Source organism: Dermacentor albipictus, unplaced genomic scaffold (assembly GCF_038994185.2).
Source record: "Dermacentor albipictus isolate Rhodes 1998 colony unplaced genomic scaffold, USDA_Dalb.pri_finalv2 scaffold_11, whole genome shotgun sequence".
NCBI lineage: Eukaryota > Metazoa > Arthropoda > Arachnida > Ixodida > Ixodidae > Dermacentor > Dermacentor albipictus.
Window position 1 is genome coordinate 15,760,295 of NW_027225565.1, and position 19,452 is coordinate 15,779,746.

General features: G+C 48.2%; 1 protein-coding gene across 1 annotated transcript in view; it reads left to right on the plus strand.

The window, feature by feature from the left end:
• tok (tolkin) overlaps positions 1 to 19,452 on the plus strand; it is an 897,857-nt gene that overhangs the window by 586,891 nt on the left and 291,514 nt on the right. Inside the window, exons 5-6 of the mRNA XM_070528278.1 lie at positions 5,260 to 5,476; positions 6,377 to 6,572. Of these exons, the coding sequence (XP_070384379.1) occupies positions 5,260 to 5,476; positions 6,377 to 6,572 (413 nt within the window). The remainder of the gene's footprint in view (positions 1 to 5,259; positions 5,477 to 6,376; positions 6,573 to 19,452) is intronic.

The following is a 19,452-nucleotide window of genomic DNA, read 5'->3' on the forward strand; positions in this document are numbered from 1 at the left end:
ATTCTCGATTTACCTCTTCCGCGATCGGCGCACTGCATGGGGACGTGCAAGCATTTCTTTCTGGCTAACACCGAGCCGGCGACGATTGTTTATTCCTTGAAACCTATAGCAGGCACCGTTGAAAATGCTTTGTTAACCTGCCGAAGCATTCGTCCAGAGGTGCATGACGACATAGTCACCTTGCTCAAGGCTAACGAGGCAGTGGTTCACAGGAAGACGGAGAACTGAAGTGATCAACAGTAGTCGAACGTATGGTGTCGCTGCAGCCTATGTTTCGACAAGACGACGTGTCTTCGTCACGGCGACTTGTCTTTGTCAGGGCACCGACGAAGATAAGCCCCGTTGTCGAAACGTTGGCTCGCTGAAGCGACGTTCCTCGTTCCGTCAACCACTGCCCAAGGCATCGAGCTTTAAAGGTAATAGTGAAAAGCTGAATGAATCTGTGGTGAGGAATATAGTAAAAGACGGCTGGATTATTGGAGCCATAAGGGCAAGGAACACACAGAATGAAACTTGTTAAGCAAAATAAATTTCGTTAAAATTCGGTGATTTGTTAACACTAACCAGCCGTTTCATGGACCGATAGTAAATGTCATAGAAAGACAAAACAACAATTTTTTGGTCACCGCCGCGGCACTGATTCAAAGGAGAGGCTAATAAAATCCGCCCATCCATGCATTAATCCATGGTGTCATTTTTCTGTTATTGCGAGCCTCGATGTTTTGTAACGTAGGTACGCTTTAGTTGTTGTATGCGGTGCGTTTGGAACGTCTGGCGTAGCTCGGCGCTGGCGTGCTCGTTTTCATCCCAGTGATTCTGAAACCTATTAGTAATCGGTGGTGGCATTTGATTTTCGTTTTAGCTTGTGGCTCATATCGGATGCATTGGAGGTTGGGAACTCATCAAAACGTTTGTCGCGGCTATTATCTCAACCGCCTCCATTTATTTTTATGCAAATAAAACCCAACAAAGTTTGACATGATTTGATTTGATTCAACCAAACACATCATTCTGATCAAAGAAAAAGAAACGTCATCGCTGTAAAATTAAGATGCGAAATGGAGACATAACAGAGGTAAAATGGACATGTAAGCGCTGTCATTGTTTAGACACGTTAGCAGGCTGGCCATAACTGATAGCGAAAGTTTATTTGAAATCATGAAGAAAACACGTATATTGCGGAGACTGTAATTGAATAATTGGTATTGTACACATTACCTTGAAGTGGAGACCGCGCAAGAAAAAAAATCGGAAAGAGCAAAGGCCAAATTCACAAAGCTCATTGTCCGTAAACAAAATTTAGTTATGGGGTTTTACGTGCCAAAATCACTTTCCGATTATGAGGCACGCCGTAGTGGAGGACTCCGGAAATTTCGACCACCTGGGGCTCTTTAACGTGCACCTAAATCTAAGTAAACGGGTGTTTTCGCATTTCACCCCCATCGAAATGCTGCCGCCGTGGCCGGGATTCGATCCCGCGGCCTCGTGCTCAGCAGCCCAACACCATAGTCACTGAGCAACCACGGCGGGTCTGTCCGTAAACAGTATTTGCCATTGTCCGGCCACTTTCGCTAATAATATGTCCAACATCATGATTAGCTGGCATCTCCTCTTACGAACACTTCTAGCGGAACAGACAGACAGACAGACAATGAACTTTATTTGATCCTGAGGAGCTTCAGCGGAGGGCCCTATCGGGGACCCGCGGAAGCCGCTGGCCGCGTCCAAGTCGGGGCAGGAATGCCGTGATGTTCCGCTCTTTCTCGGGCCCTCTGGATTGCCTCTAGTTGTGTCTGGAGCGATGGGCTCCGGAGTGCCTCTTCCCAGTCGGCTTCGCTGGAGAGAGGGCCGTTAGGTAACGCGGGGCATTGCCAGAGCATGTGCGCTAAGGAACAATAGATCTCATTACAGTCCGGACAGCTCGAATTGACGTCTCTGTAGATACGGCTGAGAAAGCCCAGCGAAGGGAATGAGCCCGTCTGGAGCATTCTAAGTAAAACTGTCTGAGACCTGTCTAACTTCGGGTGAGGAAGAGGATAGGCCCTTCTGCTAAGCCGATAGTGAGAGGTTATCTCGTGAAAAGTAAGGAGCGGATCGTTCTGCTGGATTTCATCTTGTCCCCATAAGGCCTCCATGCCGCCGCGGCGTGTTAGATCTCGCGCACGGTCATGGGCAAGCTCGTTGAGGTTAGGTATGTTGTGATGAACGTCCGCACCCATATGGGCGGGAAACCAAGAGATGAAGTGAGTGCCAGGGTTTGTTCTCTTTTCCAGAATGGAGGCAGCCTCGTAGGCTAGGTTACCCGATTCGAAAGCTTTGATGGCCGCTCGTGAGTCGGTGAAAACGTTGGTGCGCGAGGGGTCGGTCATGGCCAGGGCTATGGCGACCTGTTCCGCGACTCCACTTGAAGCAAACCTAACCGACGCCGAGGAGCGTAATTCCCCTTTGCCGTCAATTATTGCCAAAGCGAACGTGCTAGAGTTGCCGTACTGAGCCGCGTCGACAAAGACAGTCGAATCCTGATTCTCACTGGCCTTCTGTAAAATCGCCCGTGCTCGGGCTTTTCGTCTCCCTACATTGTATTGCGGGTGCATATTCCGAGTGAATGGGCTGACCACTAAGGTTGCCCGTGCCTCCCTGGATAAGGCGATTTTCCGTTCATTGAGTATTCTTGGAGCCATGCCGGCCTCGTCTAGGATGCGTCTCCCTGCCCTGGTTGACGAGAGCCTGACTACCTGAGCGGTGACCTGCGCTTCGATCACTTCATCAATGTCGTTGTGCATACCGAGTTTGTTTAACCTGTCCGAGCAAGTGCTTACTGGTAACCCCAGGAGCTTTTTTTATGCTCTTGCGCATGAGAATGTTCAGCTTATTCTTTTCGGTTTTGGTCCAGTTAAGGGCCGAGGCTACATAGGTGATGTGGCTCATTAGAAAAGCGTGATGGATCCTGAGGAGGTTGCCTTCACTTAGTCCCTTCTTTCGTCCGGATACTCTAGCAACTAGTCTTAGCATGCTCTCGGTTTTCGCCGTGATGCGCGTGAGCGTTTTGGCGTTACATCCACGCGCGTCAATCAGTAATCCTAGGATTCGGATATATTCGACTTGAGGAATGGGCTGCCCGTTTCTCGCAAAGAGGGATATGGGAAGTTGGTTTAGGGGGTGAGCCCACGAACACCTTGCCTGGCTGGCCTGTAAAGTAACAATTCAGATTTGTTTGGTGATAGTTGGAGGCCTGTGTCTTCCAGGTAGGACTCCGTTGCGTCTAGGGCTGATTGTAGCGAGTGCTCTACCTCTGCAAGTGATCCTCTGGGGCACCAAATCGTGATGTCGTCTGCGTATAGCGAGTGGCTTATATTAGGAAGGGATTTGAGCCTTTCTGACAAGCCCTTCATCACTATGTTGAACAGTAAGGGGGAGATGACTGCTCCTTGGGGAGTGCCTCTGGCCCCTAGCGCGAACTCATCTGACTTGAGTTGTGCAATCCTGATGGTGGCTGTTCTGTTCATGAGGAATGATCTAACAAAAGCCTGAAACCTTGCTCCCAGACCTAGGCTGGCCGTGGCCTGCAGGACAAATCGATGAGATACAGTGTCAAAGGCCTTGGTCAGGTCAAGGGCTAAGATGCCCCTAGCATCCCTAGTGCTGTTATCGAAAATTTGCTTCTTAAGGAGTAGCATTACATCCTGTGTGGAAAGGCCGGGCCTGAAGCCGACCATGTTGTGCGGGAACAGTTCGTTGCGTTCCATGTAATCCGATATCCTGTGCAGGATCGCATGCTCCGCTACCTTGCCTACGCAAGAGGTTAGCGATATCGGCCTTAGGTTGTCAAGGTTTAGGGGCTTACCCGGTTTCGGGATAAGCACAACCGAGGCCGCTTTCCACTCGTCCGGGACGCACCCATTCTCCCAAGTTTTGTTGACCTCTTTCGTTAGCAGCTCAATTGATCTATCATCCAGGTTCCTTAGCAGTCTGTTTGAGATGCCGTCCGGACCTGAGGCCGACCTGCTATTTAAGTTGTGAAGTACTGCTCTGATTTCGGACTCCGTGAAAGGGTCATCGAGCTCCTTTACCGTGTCACATGCGATGTTGGGATATTCCTCTGAGTGTGCTGCGCCTAGCGGGAGATATCTATTGGCTACCTCGTCTAAGAGCGTTTGTTCGTTTCCTCCTTCTTGTTTGTACCTGTGAATGAGGCGGCACAATGTCTGTCTTTGATTGCTTTTGGTTTGCGTGTCATCTAGCATGTGCTTAAGGAGATTCCATTTTCCGCCTGTGCGCATGCGCCCATCGACTGCTGAACAGATTTCATCCCATTGTAGCCTAGCTAACTCGGTGCAGTACTGTTCAATCTCCCTGTTAAGTGCGGCAATCCTCTTTCGCAACCTCCGGTTAAGCCGTTGTGTTTTCCATCGCCTCAAAATAGAGGCTTTAGCTTCCAAGAGATGTGCGAGGTGCGGGTCCATCCTGGAAACCTCGAGCTCGGTTTGAATAGTTTTTGTAGCCTTTTCAACGTCTGCTATGAGTCTCTCGACGAGTTCGCTGAAGCTGGCGTATTCGCCAGTGTCCTCCTTTCTGAGCTTACGGAAAGCATCCCAGTCCGTAACTTTAAATTCCCTGGCCTGTGGGGCTCTGACCTGAAGGGCAACACTAATGATGAAGTGATCGCTGCCCAGGTTTTCTTGCTTGTTATCCCATGTTGTTTGCTCTACATTTCTGATAAGGGCAAGATCGGGGGTTGTGTCTCTAGCCACCGACGTGCCCAGTCTCGTGGGAAAACGGGGATCGGTGATGACTGTTAGCGCTAGGTCATCGATGGCCCGCGCTAGATTTGTGCCCTTAGCTGTGTGCCTGATGTACCCCCATGCGTTGTGTGGGGCGTTGAAGTCTCCCGCGATTACTAATGGTGCCTCTCTAGCGAGCGAAGCCGAAAAAGTTTTTTTTTTTGGGACTGATGGGCTCAGATTCGGAAACTATCTCTGTTGGACAAACAAACGGCGGCAGCGGAGCAACGGTGGGCACAATCATCATGCTTATTCAAGTAAAAGCTCTCTTAAAGCACTAAAAAAAAAAGGTATCGCTGTAGCACTCGGATCAAAAACTCGTCATCCCTCTGGTACGCCTGCGTGGGCCTATTACTAGGACGCGGCGCGCCAACCCTCTTGCAACGTATAAGCGAAGTTGGCACGGCCTAAGAGTGCCACCTCAACAGAGCGATAATGTTTTTTACAATGGGCCCGTAACGCGCCTTCGCCATTGCAGATGCTGCTCGTTCGTCGGAAAGCGGGGCAACGGCGCACAGGCGATCTCCATCGGCAAGAACTGTGACAAATTCGGCATCGTGGTGCACGAGCTGGGCCACGTGGTCGGCTTCTGGCACGAGCACACGCGGCCTGACCGCGACCAGCACGTCGACATTGTCACCCGCAACATCATGACCGGCCAAGAGTACAACTTCAACAAGCTCACCGACGAGGAGGTGCGTACGTGCGTACTCGACAGAGGGCTCAATACCTCGAGCACTGGCAAGTAAGGGGTGGTCAGTGCAGCCTTCGCTCCTAACAACCACAGTAATCGATGTAAACGATTTAGTCTGCAGTCCGCAAATAGCCGAGAAAGTCGGAGAAGGGACAGCCGCTGCCGTATAGCTCACACCGGTGGCAAGTTGCCTCTTCGTCCTCCTTGGTTTTCTTATTCTTTGCTATTTCTTCTTGCCGATTAGAAAAGTGTTGTTTTACCCTAAGCCTTCCTTAATTGTATTCATTGTCTGTTGACTTCGCTCGGTCGCAACTGACAAAAAATCGAGCCATTCATATCAGCTTATTCGTTTCGCGCCTAATTGAAAGGTTTGCGAGTAGTTCATCTTCACAATGTTCGCGCGAAAACATAGGCCCCGTGTTAGTTCCGCGCATTTTTTATGCTTATAACACAGAAAAAAATGTGCGGAAATATGAGAGTTTGTTGCGTATGGAGCCTTCTTAATAGAAGTATAATAAGCGTCGCACCTAAATCCGCCAGCGTTCCCTTCAACCTCTGTTTGAGAAGGTGCTGAGATTGTAACTGTATTTCATGTGCTTCAATTAAGTCTAAGCAAAAATGTCATACATTTGATAAGTTTGCGTAAGCAATTCCTTGCAATACAGACAGTGTTCACAGCACAGCTTCTCTCACTGCGCGCTCTATATTTCCTGACGCAATTTTTCTGGTTTATCATTGTACCCCAATTCATTAGGCCGTTCTTTCTCTTCCTCTTCACTATTTACTACACCAGTGTTCTTATAATATCGCACAATTAGCACTGACACTTTTAGATCGGGGGAGAAACAGTTGTGAACTTACTCTGCTCCGCCAAGTCTCTACATCTCCCGTCTTCTCGCAGGTCAATTCTTTGGGCCTGGCGTACGACTTCGAGTCTATCATGCACTACGCGCGCAACACGTTCTCCAAGAGCACGCACCTGGACACCATCCTGCCGCAGGAGAACGCCACCACGAGGCACCGTCCCGAGATCGGCCAGCGCGTACGTTTGTCGCACGGCGACATATCGCAGACCAACAAGCTCTACAAGTGCTCCCGTGAGTATAAGCGCGCGAGATGCGTGCATCGCTCGCTCGCTGCCTTCGTCATGGCAACTGTTAGGCTGCGGGAGGGAAAAAAGATGATTGAGATATCTGTTGCTGAATCATCGTTTTTTTTTTCTTTTCTACAAATGTACACTGACACTATTTCCACAGTTCTGACACCTCGTCGAGGTTTGTAAGCTAAGGCAGCGCTGCCGGCACTAGTGTTGTGAAGGCAGACAGAGCTGTTGCAGACGCTATGGCGCTGCGGTAACCTATTCGTTTCTTTTCAGGGGCTCTTGAGCATTGCAGCGATTACCATTGGTACGCCGGGAGTGGCATGGTCCAAAGACATTTAAGAAAACTGATGATACCCTATATAACCCTTCCTTGTCTATGTTTTGCAGCTTCGAAGATACCTCTACGTACGTAGGTCATCGTATGTGGCTTCTCCACGTTCTGAATACTAGTGGGGAGAAGCCAGCTTCTGCAAGTTACATTGCTGGACAGGTGGAAACTATACGGTTGTCTGTATATCTGTCTGAGAACGTATGTGTGTAGCTTGCTAAAAAGCGTTCATTAAATGAGGCTTCCCCACAATATCGACTTCCTGCTGGACTCCTTCAGCCAAATTATGAGCCCGGCCGACCAATATAGTAGTGACCTCGATCTCATCGGTCCTTCCTTTAGCGCAGGCAATAAGTGGGTAATATTCACTGTGGATTGTTCGACCTGTTCAGTACAAGAGCTCTCCAGACGCTGATAATGTTTCGTGAAAAACGTAATCTTACACCACAACGCCTTTGCCATCTCCCCATCGACTGAGGCCCTGTGGTCGCAGCTTCTTCTCTCGGGCTATCGAATATTTGCGTCGCTTTTTGTGCCAAAGAACACGCGCTTACGACATCTTCTGGTAGGGTAATGATGTTTAACAAACTGAGTGCGTATAATACATGAACTGTAGAGCCAACACGGGCAGCGCAGTTCTCAGGCGGGCCTGTAGCTTGTCTGAACATAAAGGTGAACGGGATGCAGACGGGCAGGCATATTTTATTTACAAGAAAGGCAGATAGGTTGGCCATTGGAAGTAACCCTAAGGTCGTAAAGCATTAGCAGTATTCAGTTGGAGACAAATAGAAGGTTACCAAGGGCATCGGAAGGGAGCGTTATAGCAGCGAAGCTCGGGGGAAAAAAAAGCTCCCCTTTCATAAGAAATGCTCATTTCATCACGGATTTCATTCGTAATCGCACACGGTAGTTTCGAAAGGCCGTTGTCTTTCGTATGTCCATTCTATCACGTGATAGCTTAGAAAATTGTCTGCTTAATTCTCTCTCTCTCTCTCTCTCTCCTTCTTCCTCATCTTTTTTTTATGGTTGAGTCAACACCTCGATGGCTGAATCGCTGCAGCATTCTGCTGCTGAGCACACAGTAGCGGGTCTGATTCCAGGCACGCGGCCGCGATCCAATGCAGACATAAAAGCAAAAAAGCTCTCGTGTGCAGATTATTTGGGTTCGTGTTAAAGAACTTCAACTGGTCAACCTTAATCAGAATCGCACGTGCGGCTGGTGCTCTCTCTCATCACTTCTTTCTCTCTTTCGATCCCGTTACCCCCTCCAGAGCGCAGGGTAGCAAACCAGACATGCCTCTGTTTAGCATGCCTGTCTTTTCTTGCCTGCCTGCCTGCCTGCCTGCCTGCCTGCCTGCCTGCCCGCCTGCCAATCTATCTATCTATCTATCTATCTATCTATCTATCTATCTATCTATCTATCTATCTATCTATCTATCTATCTATCTATCTATCTATCTATCTATCTATCTATCTATCTATCTATCTATCTATCTATCTATCTATCTATCTATCTATCTATCTATCTATCTATCTATCTATCTATCTATCTATCTATCTATCTATCTATCTATCTATCTATCTATCTATCTATCTATCTATCTATCTATCTATCTATCTATCTATCTATCTATCTATCTATCTATCTATCTATCTATCTATCTATCTATCTATCTATCTATCTATCTATCTATCTATCTATCTATCTATCTATCTATCTATCTATCTATCTATCTATCTATCTATCTATCTATCTATCTATCTATCTATCTATCTATCTATCTATCTATCTATCTATCTATCTATCTATCTATCTATCTATCTATCTATCTATCTATCTATCTATCTATCTATCTATCTATCTATCTATCTATCTATCTATCTATCTATCTATCTATCGCGCGCCACTACGGCATCTCTCAAAGCCCGCGACCTGCTTTGAGACGTTAAACAACGTCATTTTGATTAGAAAATTCTCATCGCCGTCACACTCAATGCATACGTATTTAGCAGTGCAGAAGACAAAGTATGAATAGACTCACGGCTTTCTTCACTAACATAGAATCGTAGATCATGTACGGAATCTTTTTGTAGCGTGTCCACGCTAGGCATCTTCCCCGTTCACATCAGGATTTATGCATAGAATGGTAGATCATGTACCGAATCTTTTTGTAGCGTGTCCGCGCTAGGCATCTTCCTCGTTCACATCAGAATTTATGCATAGAATCGTAGATCATGTACTGAATCTTTTTGTAGCGTGTCCGCGCTAGGCATCTTCCCCGTTCACATCAGAATTTATGGCAAACGTAAGCTCATACATACCACCAGCTGACACGTTCGCATAGAAGTCTACTGAAAATATAACCTTGTCACGGCGTAGCGTATCCTGTCAAGTGGCGTAGCGTCATTGAAAGAGCGGAAGCGCCAGCGTGTCGGAATCCTCTCCGACGGGCTCCCTTTCCGGGCCCCTCTTGCAGCGCAGTGTTCTCGGGCACAATAGCGACTGTTAATGCGGGGTCGCGCAGCCGCGAAGTGTCCGCTATAGTCGTTCTCGCCATAACCACTCTTTGCACCTCTTCGTGGGCCGCACTGTAGCGTGAACGGATGAGGAACATCCCTTTTTATTGAGCTTTATCGCTGCTTGGCAGCTGCGCTGGCGTTTGACTAATGAGGGTCATTTGTTCCGTCGCGTCTGGTCCTATAGGAATGCCCCCTCTTGTATAGTTACGCTGGCTGCGTGGATGGTGTGGGCGCCGGTGATTCAGTGGGCTTGTCACTGGCCGGACCGCTCTCGCGGGGACGCAAGAGGGGCCGTGATCGCTTGCCATTTCGTCTGTGCGTATATTGACAGACTGATGGACACCCTCTCATATCGGCAAGAGGCAGGAGCGCCCACCTCTGCGGCGCGGAAGGAGTGTTCCATGCGTACAAAGCAGCGGCACTTCCCGGTCAGGGTATCTCGGTCCTTAAGGGAGATAAATGAACCGAACGTCGCGTGGAACGCCGTGCGTACGTTATGTCCATACATGACACTCTAACTCGTCTCGACACATTTACCGAATTGATGCGCGGAACGTTTATCGCGACCGATATTCCGCTGAAAGTGAGTCGGGGCTGGTGATGACGGCGCACTTATAGGAGCGTGCTTACGCGTCCCACCGGGTGAGTCCGACGTATCGGTGGCGCTGACCGCGAGTTTCAGCGCACCATGGCAGGATGCGGCAGCGACCGCAGCGTCGCTCCACTGGTTACTGAATTGTAAGCCCATTCGCATTATCAGCGTCGTTTACAAGGCACCGCTGGAAGAAGTGAGCTTTCGTGCGCTGTCAAGTGCTGGTGAAGTTTAGAGAACTTCAAGGAAACAGCCTTGCTTTACGTTGCAGTCGCCTGGGATCAAACGAAAAAGTCTAAAAGTTTGCCTGCCAGTTCGAAGTCGCGCACCTAATATGTTGTTTCTGTAATTAAATACGATCCGGATTTTGTTGTTTCATGTGGCAGTCAGCGAGCCGCGTGATTTGGCGTAGTTACAGCTACTGGCGAAAATGGCAGTCTGTTTTGGTATCCTTCGGATGAGCCGCTTGGGTGCAATATATTTGCAGGTGATTGACCGAACTCCTGAAAGGTTGCAAACTTGTCGGCAACAACAGCATATACGAAGCTGCGTGCTTGGCTCACTGAGAAAATCTGTGGACGTTGTCATCACGATCCTTCCCGACGTTCCAGCCTTGCACACCTATTCCTGTTGTCCCCCCTGGCTCCCGAGATCCTCGCATGTACGCTCATTTCTCTATCGAAGAACTGGAGTCCGTACTCGATGGGTGCAGATGATCTTCGTCACCAGACCTCGGTGACATCACATACTCTGCGCTTGGAAACCTTGGTCGAGAGGCCAGAGATGCACATCTTGGCCTGTACAATGCATCGTGGAGTGACGGCTTGGTTCCTACCGCGTGGAAATTCAGTCGCCTTATTCCACTTCTCGAGCCTGGCAAACGTTCATTGAAATTGTCATCTTACCGTCCAATAGCACTGGAGAGCTGCGTCGGCAAGGTAATGAAGAGAATGTTCCTTACACGATAAGAGTGGTACTTGGAATTTTACAACGCCTGTCCAGAGGTAATGGATGTCTTTCGACGCGGACACTCGTCAAGATATAGCGTTATTGACTTTGTAACGTATGTACAACACCAGAAACACCTGAAACAAATCACTGCGGCCTTATTCCTTGATGTTGAAGGTGCCTACGACGATGTGGATCCAATTCTGGACGCCTTATAAGCTGTAGGTATTTGTGGACACTTCTTTCGCTGCATACGCAGTTGTTTGAATGGGATATCTGTCTTTATTTTGACTGAAGACCGACCAACGCTGTCTAGCTATACCAGTCGTGGTCTACCGCAAAGCGGAGTGCTCAGCCCTACCATGTTCAACCTGGTGCTCGTTGGTCTCGTCGATTCGCTACGGCAAACCGTACATCTCTCCGTATATGCAGACGACATTTGCACGTGGGCTTCAGGAGGGACACATGTACAAGTCCGCGCACGACTTCAGAAGGCTTTAACGGCCGCGTCAGTATGTCTAAGAAGGCAAGGCCTATAGCTTTCATCTGAGAATTGTGCATTCGTTGCTTTTACTCGCAAAGCGATGGCCAGCTATGCATTGCGGATTAATGGCCAAAATGTACCAAACAGACGAACGCACCGATTCCTTGGCGTCATTGTTGATAGGGACTTGTCTCGGAGCCTTTACGTCTCGTACATGACAGAACCGTTTGGCCGCCATTATGAACATTCTCGTGTTTCTCGGCGGGAAGGTCTGAGGCGCTACAGTACCATCAATGTTGCAATTATGCAAAGTACTATTTTTGGGCTTCCAGCGGTACAGCTTACTTGTACTAGGAAAGACTTGCACTACGCAGACTACAGAGTGTGCAAGCCTAAGCACTCAGAACTTGTTTTGGTCTCCCAAAAAATACATCATCGATTGCAACAGTCTGTTGCAATCGATCGTCCGAATCTCTGGCCGCTGCCAGAGCTTCTGCTATGTTAGTCTGCATTGTCACAGATGTCCTGAGAGCACACATGCGACACCTGACTTGCATTCCCTCACACTATCTTGGTTGCTTGCCAGCAAGGAGGCCACATTCAAAATTTGCCAAATAAGCCCTGCTTGCCATCACAATCCGCGCCTGCTACAGGATTATCAGCCCCAGTGGGGTGTCTGCACTGGCCGTAAGTACAACTGACAATTCTGGCAATCAAAAAGAAAGCTGGAGCGCCGTTGCAAGCGTTGAAGCAAGGAACTTTGGAACACATTTACAACGCCCACAAATTCCGGCAACATGTCTACATAGATGGTTCGGTAAAACTCAACAACTCTGCTGCTGCAGTCATCTTCCCGGAAAAATCTCAAGAAATCAAGTTAAAAACTTCATGCGTTACCACTTCGACGGGTATAGAGCTAACGGCACTACTTGCTGCATTTGATTTCATTAAGCAGGAACCACCGCAACAACGGGCAGTTTTAATCATTCCAAGGCAGCGCTTCAGGGCACACAAAGCACAATGCGCCACGGACCCAATCAAGAACTGGCCTGAGAAATCCAACAGATATATCATTGCAGCCATGACAAACAACGGAAACAACACAATGTTTCAATGGCTTCCAGGACATTGTAACATCAGTGGGAACGAGCGCTATAACACCAGTTCACTGTACGAAAAATTTCCCGTTTCACCCAATGACCGTAGACTTGAGATAAACTCACGTTACTAAGGTATTCTCCATTAACTCTTATCCCCAATTCTTACCATTCCAGGTCTCTGAATAGGTCCTGTAAACACGCTTTGAATAGCATTAGAGAAATCGTATCTCCCTGCCTGACGCCCTTCTTCATTGGGATTTTGTTGCTTTCTTTATGGAGGGCTACGGTGGCTGTCGAGCATCTATAGATATCTTTCAGTATTTTTACATACGGCTCGTCTACACCCTGATTTCGTAATGCCTGCTGAGATTTCGACTGAATCAAACGCTTTTTCGTAATCGATGAAAGCTATATATAAGGGTTGGTTATATACCGCACATTCCTCTATCACCTGATTGATAGTGTGAGTAGGGTCTATTGTTGAGTAGCCTGTTGAGATGGACCACCTTACATACTGTAATGCGCGCCAGGCTACGCGAACAAAACTCTTCGCTGTAGCTCCGACCTCCACCCGGAACTACAGCGGCGTAAGGCATTGCTTCTATGTCGACTGTGGTTGGGACTCGACTTTACGAGGACATGCACAACAGTAATTCGCATGGCTAACAGTGCTGCGTATTATATGTGCGGCTATACGAAGAAAACATCGAGAATTCATTGTATCAGTGTACTCGATTTTAATAACAAAGATAATCACCACTTATCGCACTGGGACGAGTAGACTACCGTACACTATCCATGTAAACGCTGAACACCTACAATCGTCGACTGACAAGGCAGTGTAGGCATTTTTTCTTGTTTTTGAAGCATTAGCTTTTCTTCGCTCGCTGCTTAGTTTTGCGCTGTTGGCGCCGTCCTCAGTGGTGCGCCGATTCGCAGACAGTGTGTCTACAGTTGGCATGGCTATGCGCCACTGAGTTAATTATTTATGGGGTTTTACGTGCAAAACCACTTTCTGATTATGAGGCACACCGTAGTGGAGGACTCCGGAAATTTCGACCACCTGGGGTTCTTTAACCTGCAAATAAATCTAAGTACACGGGTGTTTTCGCATTTCGCCCCCACCGAAATGCGGCCGCCGTGGCCGGGCTTCGCTCCCGCGACCTCGTGCTCAGCAGCCCTACATCATAACCACTGAGCAACCACAGCGGGTTATGCGCCACTGAGTATGAGCCACTAAGTATGTCGTCTTGCCACTAGGTATGCGTCTTGCTCATTACGCCGTCGTCATCTCGCCGTTGTCATCACGCCGTCGTCGTCACGTCATCGTCGTCACGCCATCGTTGTCGTACAGACGTCGTCACAGCATCGCCGTCATACACTCGTAGTTATGCCATTACTGTCATGTCATTATCGTCACGCCATTGTCGTCACGCCATCGTTGTCATACAGACCTCGTCACAGCATCGTCGTCTATACACTTCGTCATGCTTTACTGTCATTGTCGTCATGCCATTGTTGTCACGCCATCGTCGTCACGCCATCGTCGTCATATAGACGTCGTCCCAGCATCGCCGTCATACGCACTTCGTCATGCCATTGCTGTCATTGTCGTCATGCCATCGTTGTCATATCGCCTTCGTCATTCCATCTACGCCATTCCTTTTTCGTCATTCCATCGTAATCATTATGTCGTCATTCAATTGTGATTATAGTGCCGCTGCCATGCCATCTACGTCATATAATCGTCGTCATGCATTTGTGTCTTTCGGTCGACGTGCTGCCGTCCTGGTCGTTCCGTCGTCATCATTCCAGCTTCGTCATTCGATTTTGGCCACACCTTCACTGTCTCGCCGTTGTTGTTATACTGTTGTGGTTATACTATATTCACAATTATAGAATCATCATCCCATTGTCGTCATGTCACCATTCTTTCTCTAGTAGTACCTTCGGCTGCGCCAGTGTATGGTTATACAGCCGGCAAGCGCCCAGTATCGGAGAGGAGCGTAGTAGTTTAAACGGGAACGTTATAAAACATCCATTGCACTAAAGTGCATGTTATGGAAGGAGCGGGAATTTTAGATCCCCAAGCGAGTCGCTCAGCTCGAAATCGGAAGCGAAAACGCGTAGTCGTCTACAGCTAAATCTTAATAAATATTAGCGCTAAACACTCGCAACCGTATTGTGAGGTTATTGAAGGTGACTGGACTGTGCGAGCGCCTTTGAGGAGTAGGAACGAGAAGAAAGGGGGTTAACCGAGGGGCCCGAATTTTATTGGTCACATCATTAAGAAGCCAACAAACACTGACACCAAGGACAACGTAGGGGAAATTACTTGTGCTTATTAAATGAAATAAAGAAACAATAAGTTAATGGAAATGGATGAAAAAAAAATACTACTTGCCGCAGAGGGGGGGGGGGGGGACGATCCCACAACCTTCGCATTACGTGTGCGATGCTCTACGAATTGAGCTACCGCGTTTTATTTTATTACCGGCTTGGCGAAAGAAAGTACAATGTGAATATTACATGGCCATTAAAGAACAACTAGTCAATGCCGGACCAGTGTGTTGTGATAAGAACGATGTAGGCTAGTCACTTTGTCCAAAGCACTTAGCCGATCAGGAGGATCACTTTGTGATCCTCCTGATCGAGCAAAGCTTTCTGGACTGTTATGACGCAGTGTTTTTGTGGGGATATTCTAAAACGCAGCTTGAAAAAGGAATTGCCGTTAAGTGCTTTCGGGATACGCTACCTGCCATGCGCGGAACCAGAGGGTGTGCCTGTCGATCTGTTAATGCTTCTGTGCATGCATAGCGTGTGGCGAACGCGTATGGATATTAGACATGAGAGCATTGTTCAGGCCCCAGCACATGAATACTTCATTGAAAGTGTGCTATATATTGAGCTACCGCGGCACCGTTTCCCCATCCACTTTCTTGGGTATATTTATGTTTCCTAGTAGAACCCTGGGAGTGTTAGCCAGCGCCACCATTCAGAAACCTTGGCGGCAGGCGTGGAACATCCTTTCTGCCACAGGCGTCTCGAGAACGTGATTTTCTTGCGTGAAGGGAACCGGTCAATAAACCCACACATGCTACCTCAATGCACCAATGTTGCCGGATTCGAGACCCTCGTTATGTAATAAACAAAAAATTCGGGGCCCTTGGTTACGCCGTTATGTAATAAACCGAAAATTCGGGCTCCTCGGTTAACCCCCTTTATTCCCGTTGATTAAATATCTCGATGTCCTCGCGGGCGAAGAGAACATAGTTCGCACTCTATCGCATTCCTTGGAGACAGATACGCACGCACACGCACACGAGAACAGGGACTTTGCATAACGACTAGTTTTGCCAAGGCAGTCATCTAGTTAATCGCCGAAGTAATCGTATTGAATAAGCCCGGGCCATAGTGACTAGTCGTGTTGAAACGCCGTCGGCCACACACGCTGGGCTTTATTAGCATGAATCCAAATTCCTCGAGCCAAACGCGCCGCATTTGGCAAGACGAATCATGACGTCATGGCGACTCTGGCAGGGACGGCCAGAGTGCCATTTCAGCGAACGATATCTTTTTTATTTTTTTTATTTTTAGGAACTGCTCTATGGCGCACATTGCGAGACCCCATATACCATCATCATCATCGTCAGCCTGGTTACGCCCACTGCAGGTCAAGGGCCCCTCCCATACTTCTACAACTACCCCGGTCAGGTGCTAATCGTGGCCATGTTGTCCCTGCAAACTTATTAATCTCATCCGCCCACCTAACTTTCTGCCGCCCCCTGCTACGCTTCCCGTCCTTCCCTTGGATTCGAGTCCGTAACCCTTAATGACCATCGGTTAGCTTCCGTCCTCATTACATGTCCCGCCCATGCCCATTTCTTTTTCTTGATTTCAACTAAAATGTAATTAACTCGCGCTTGTTCCCTCACCCGATCTGCTCTTTTCTTATCCCTTAACGTTACATCATCATTCTTCTTTCCATAGCTCGTTGCGCCGTTCTCAATTTAAGTAGAACCCTTTTCGTAAGCCTCCAGGTTTCTGCCCCGTACGTGAGTACTGGTAAGACACAGCTGTTATACACTGTTCTCTTGAGGGATAGTGGCAACCTTCTGTTCATGACCTGAGAATGCCTGCCAAACGCACCCCAGCCCATTCTTATTCTTCTGATTATTTCCTTAGTAACTTGCGATTCGCTGATGATATTGCCTTGCTTAGTAACTCAGGGGACGAATTGCAATGCATGCTCACTGACCTGGACAGGCAAAGCAGAAGGGTTGGTCTAAAAATTATTCTGCAGAAAACAAAAGTAATGTTTAACAGTCTCGGAAGAGAACAGCAGTTTACAATAGGTAGCGAGGCACTGGAAGTGGTACGGGAATACATCTACTTAGGACAAGTAGTGACCGCGGATCCGGATCATGAGACCCCATATGCATGTTGAGCCAAAACATATCCCGCAAAAAAACAGGTAATAAAAAAATGTGTGTGGACGAAAAAAAGTAACACATGCGCAAACGAAAGCGGACAAATCTCCGCAAAGGATGTGCGTTCAGATATAGGTATAAAGACGCATAAATAACCATTAATGACCGCTTACGAAAGCGAGTATATGCAGCCAATTTCGAAGTAAACGCGAAGAATTTCCCCTTCCCCGGGCGCAGCTTCGGGCGATCGGCTGGAGCACTTTGGGGCGCTTCGCTGCAAGTGTTGCAGCAGCCGGCGACGCGCCGGATCGAGTGAGGCGGCGGCCTGTCGTCTAATGAGCGATCGAAGCAGCGGAGCAGCAGCAGCGCGCGCAGATCGGGCGCGCAATTCGGCGCCGGCAAACACGGCTCGGAAACTCGCTATGCAAATGCGAGTACCGCTCGTCACCCGTCGTGATATCGATCCCGCGGAGACGTAGAGCCGGAGCCACTCTGTAGCAAGCGTGCGATGCGATCACGGATCAACTTGGACATATTCCGCCGTCCCTCCTTTCCTTGCTTTCTCGGCTTTTTTCTTCCTCTATGTCGACGTGTCTCCGCGCTGTCCCGGTTTTTGGTGTTCCTCTTTTCCGAGCCTTTACACTCCCTCGTTCCTCGTCAGCCCTTTTTCTTGGCTTTGGAGAGGGAGATATTTGTTGCATGAACAGGGCGAAGAGCCGTTTATTTACGCTGCTTCACGAAACACCAGCAAGATAGCAGCGGTCCGTCGCATGCGCGATAGCTTTGCAGACCACCGCCGATTGCTGTGGCCGTGTTGAGAGCGGCAGCCTGGCTTGCCCTTTCAAGAAACCGCGGCATTTCTGCCTCCTCTTCGCACACATACGCTCGCACGCATACACCGCCTCCCTCCAACACACCCACACAAATAAATAGAACACACACACACGCCCGCTCGCTTCATTGCGGATAAGATGAGCGCATATCCTGCTCATCCTGCGCATGCAAGAATTTCTACCACATAACCTGGGCGCCACAGTCGCAGAGGACATTGTAGCACCTAACTGTCAGCGCTCTTTTTTTTTTCTTTTTCATTTCTCCCTTATATTTGATCATGGCTGCTGCGAACCGAACCCGCACTCTCGTGCTGAGCAGTTGAGCGTCAAAGCTTATGCTGCTATCGTTGTAAGCGCACGTACACAGCCGTACACAGCAATCACATGGCATGAGCTTTCGCTACAATGTTTTTACCTGGACTGTGCCTTTTTTTGTTGTTTGACCTTCTCGTACTCTAAGACGTGCTTGACGTGCTTGACCAGCGGATGCAGCTGCTCACCACCGTGGCTGTCTTTACGTACACGACGGGGAAGAAATCGGCCTCCGCACAACGTTCTTTTTAGCCTCTAACCCTGTTACTCTGCAATCAACAACAGGAGCAACAAGGGGGGAGGGGTAAGAAATCACAATTACAGAAAATTAAACACTAAAAGATGCGTATAACGTGTGCACAACCTTACTGCATTCTTTGAGGCCGCGGCCACTGCAGCGCGCTGTCGATTATATTCTGAAGTGGTCATTACAACACTCACTGCCTGCGCAGTTTTTATTTTATTCGGGATGAGCTCAATTAGAACCGAGGTACATGGCTGTCTGCAGCTCACATGCAAGAAGAAAAACGAACGCTTACCGTTCTCACGCGTGAGATTGGACGGATCTCAAATATATGTAATACTGCTTGTGTTGCTGCTCACGTTATTTCAACCTGTTGACTGAGTGATGTGGGCATGGAAAAGGCGTGTTATACTTTGCCAGGCATTCGTGTTTTTTTATCAGCCTCCTGGACGAGACAGGTGTTCTTTCTTTCTTTCTTTCTTTCTTTCTTTCTTTCTTTCTTTCTTTCTTTCTTTCTTTCTTTCTTTTCTTCCTTTTCTTTCTTTCCTTTCTTCCTTTTCTTCCTTTCTTTTCTTTCTTTCTTTTCTTTCTTTCTTTCTCTCTCTCTCTGACTTGTTTTGTCATTATCTTAATGAAGAATGAATTAATCTTGTCTGAGGCACCTCGGAACGGTTGCAGTATTCGCGTATAGCCCTCGGGGACGTGTCGCCATGCGAACGCGATGCCAAGACGAATCGAGTGCGCAAAAGCTTGCGTGCGGCTGATAATTTCCAAGGAGAAAACTTTGTAAGGGATTACAACCTGCACGTGCCATGGTTCTTCGGGCTATCTAGCTGGCCTGAGGTATTTTAATCATGCTTTCTTGTCAGAATAATAAGTCGCCAGAATATTCGTCCTCTCTTCCTTACTGTACGTCATAGCCGTTTCAAGCGCTCGTCCTGAGTTACGCTCTGTCCATTGCTATGTTTTTTTTCATTCTTCGCTCCACAAGCATCAGAATAAGTAGCCAGAATATTCATCCTCTCTTCCTTACTGTACGTCATAGCCGTTTCAAGCGCTCGTCCTGAGTTACGCTCTGTCCATT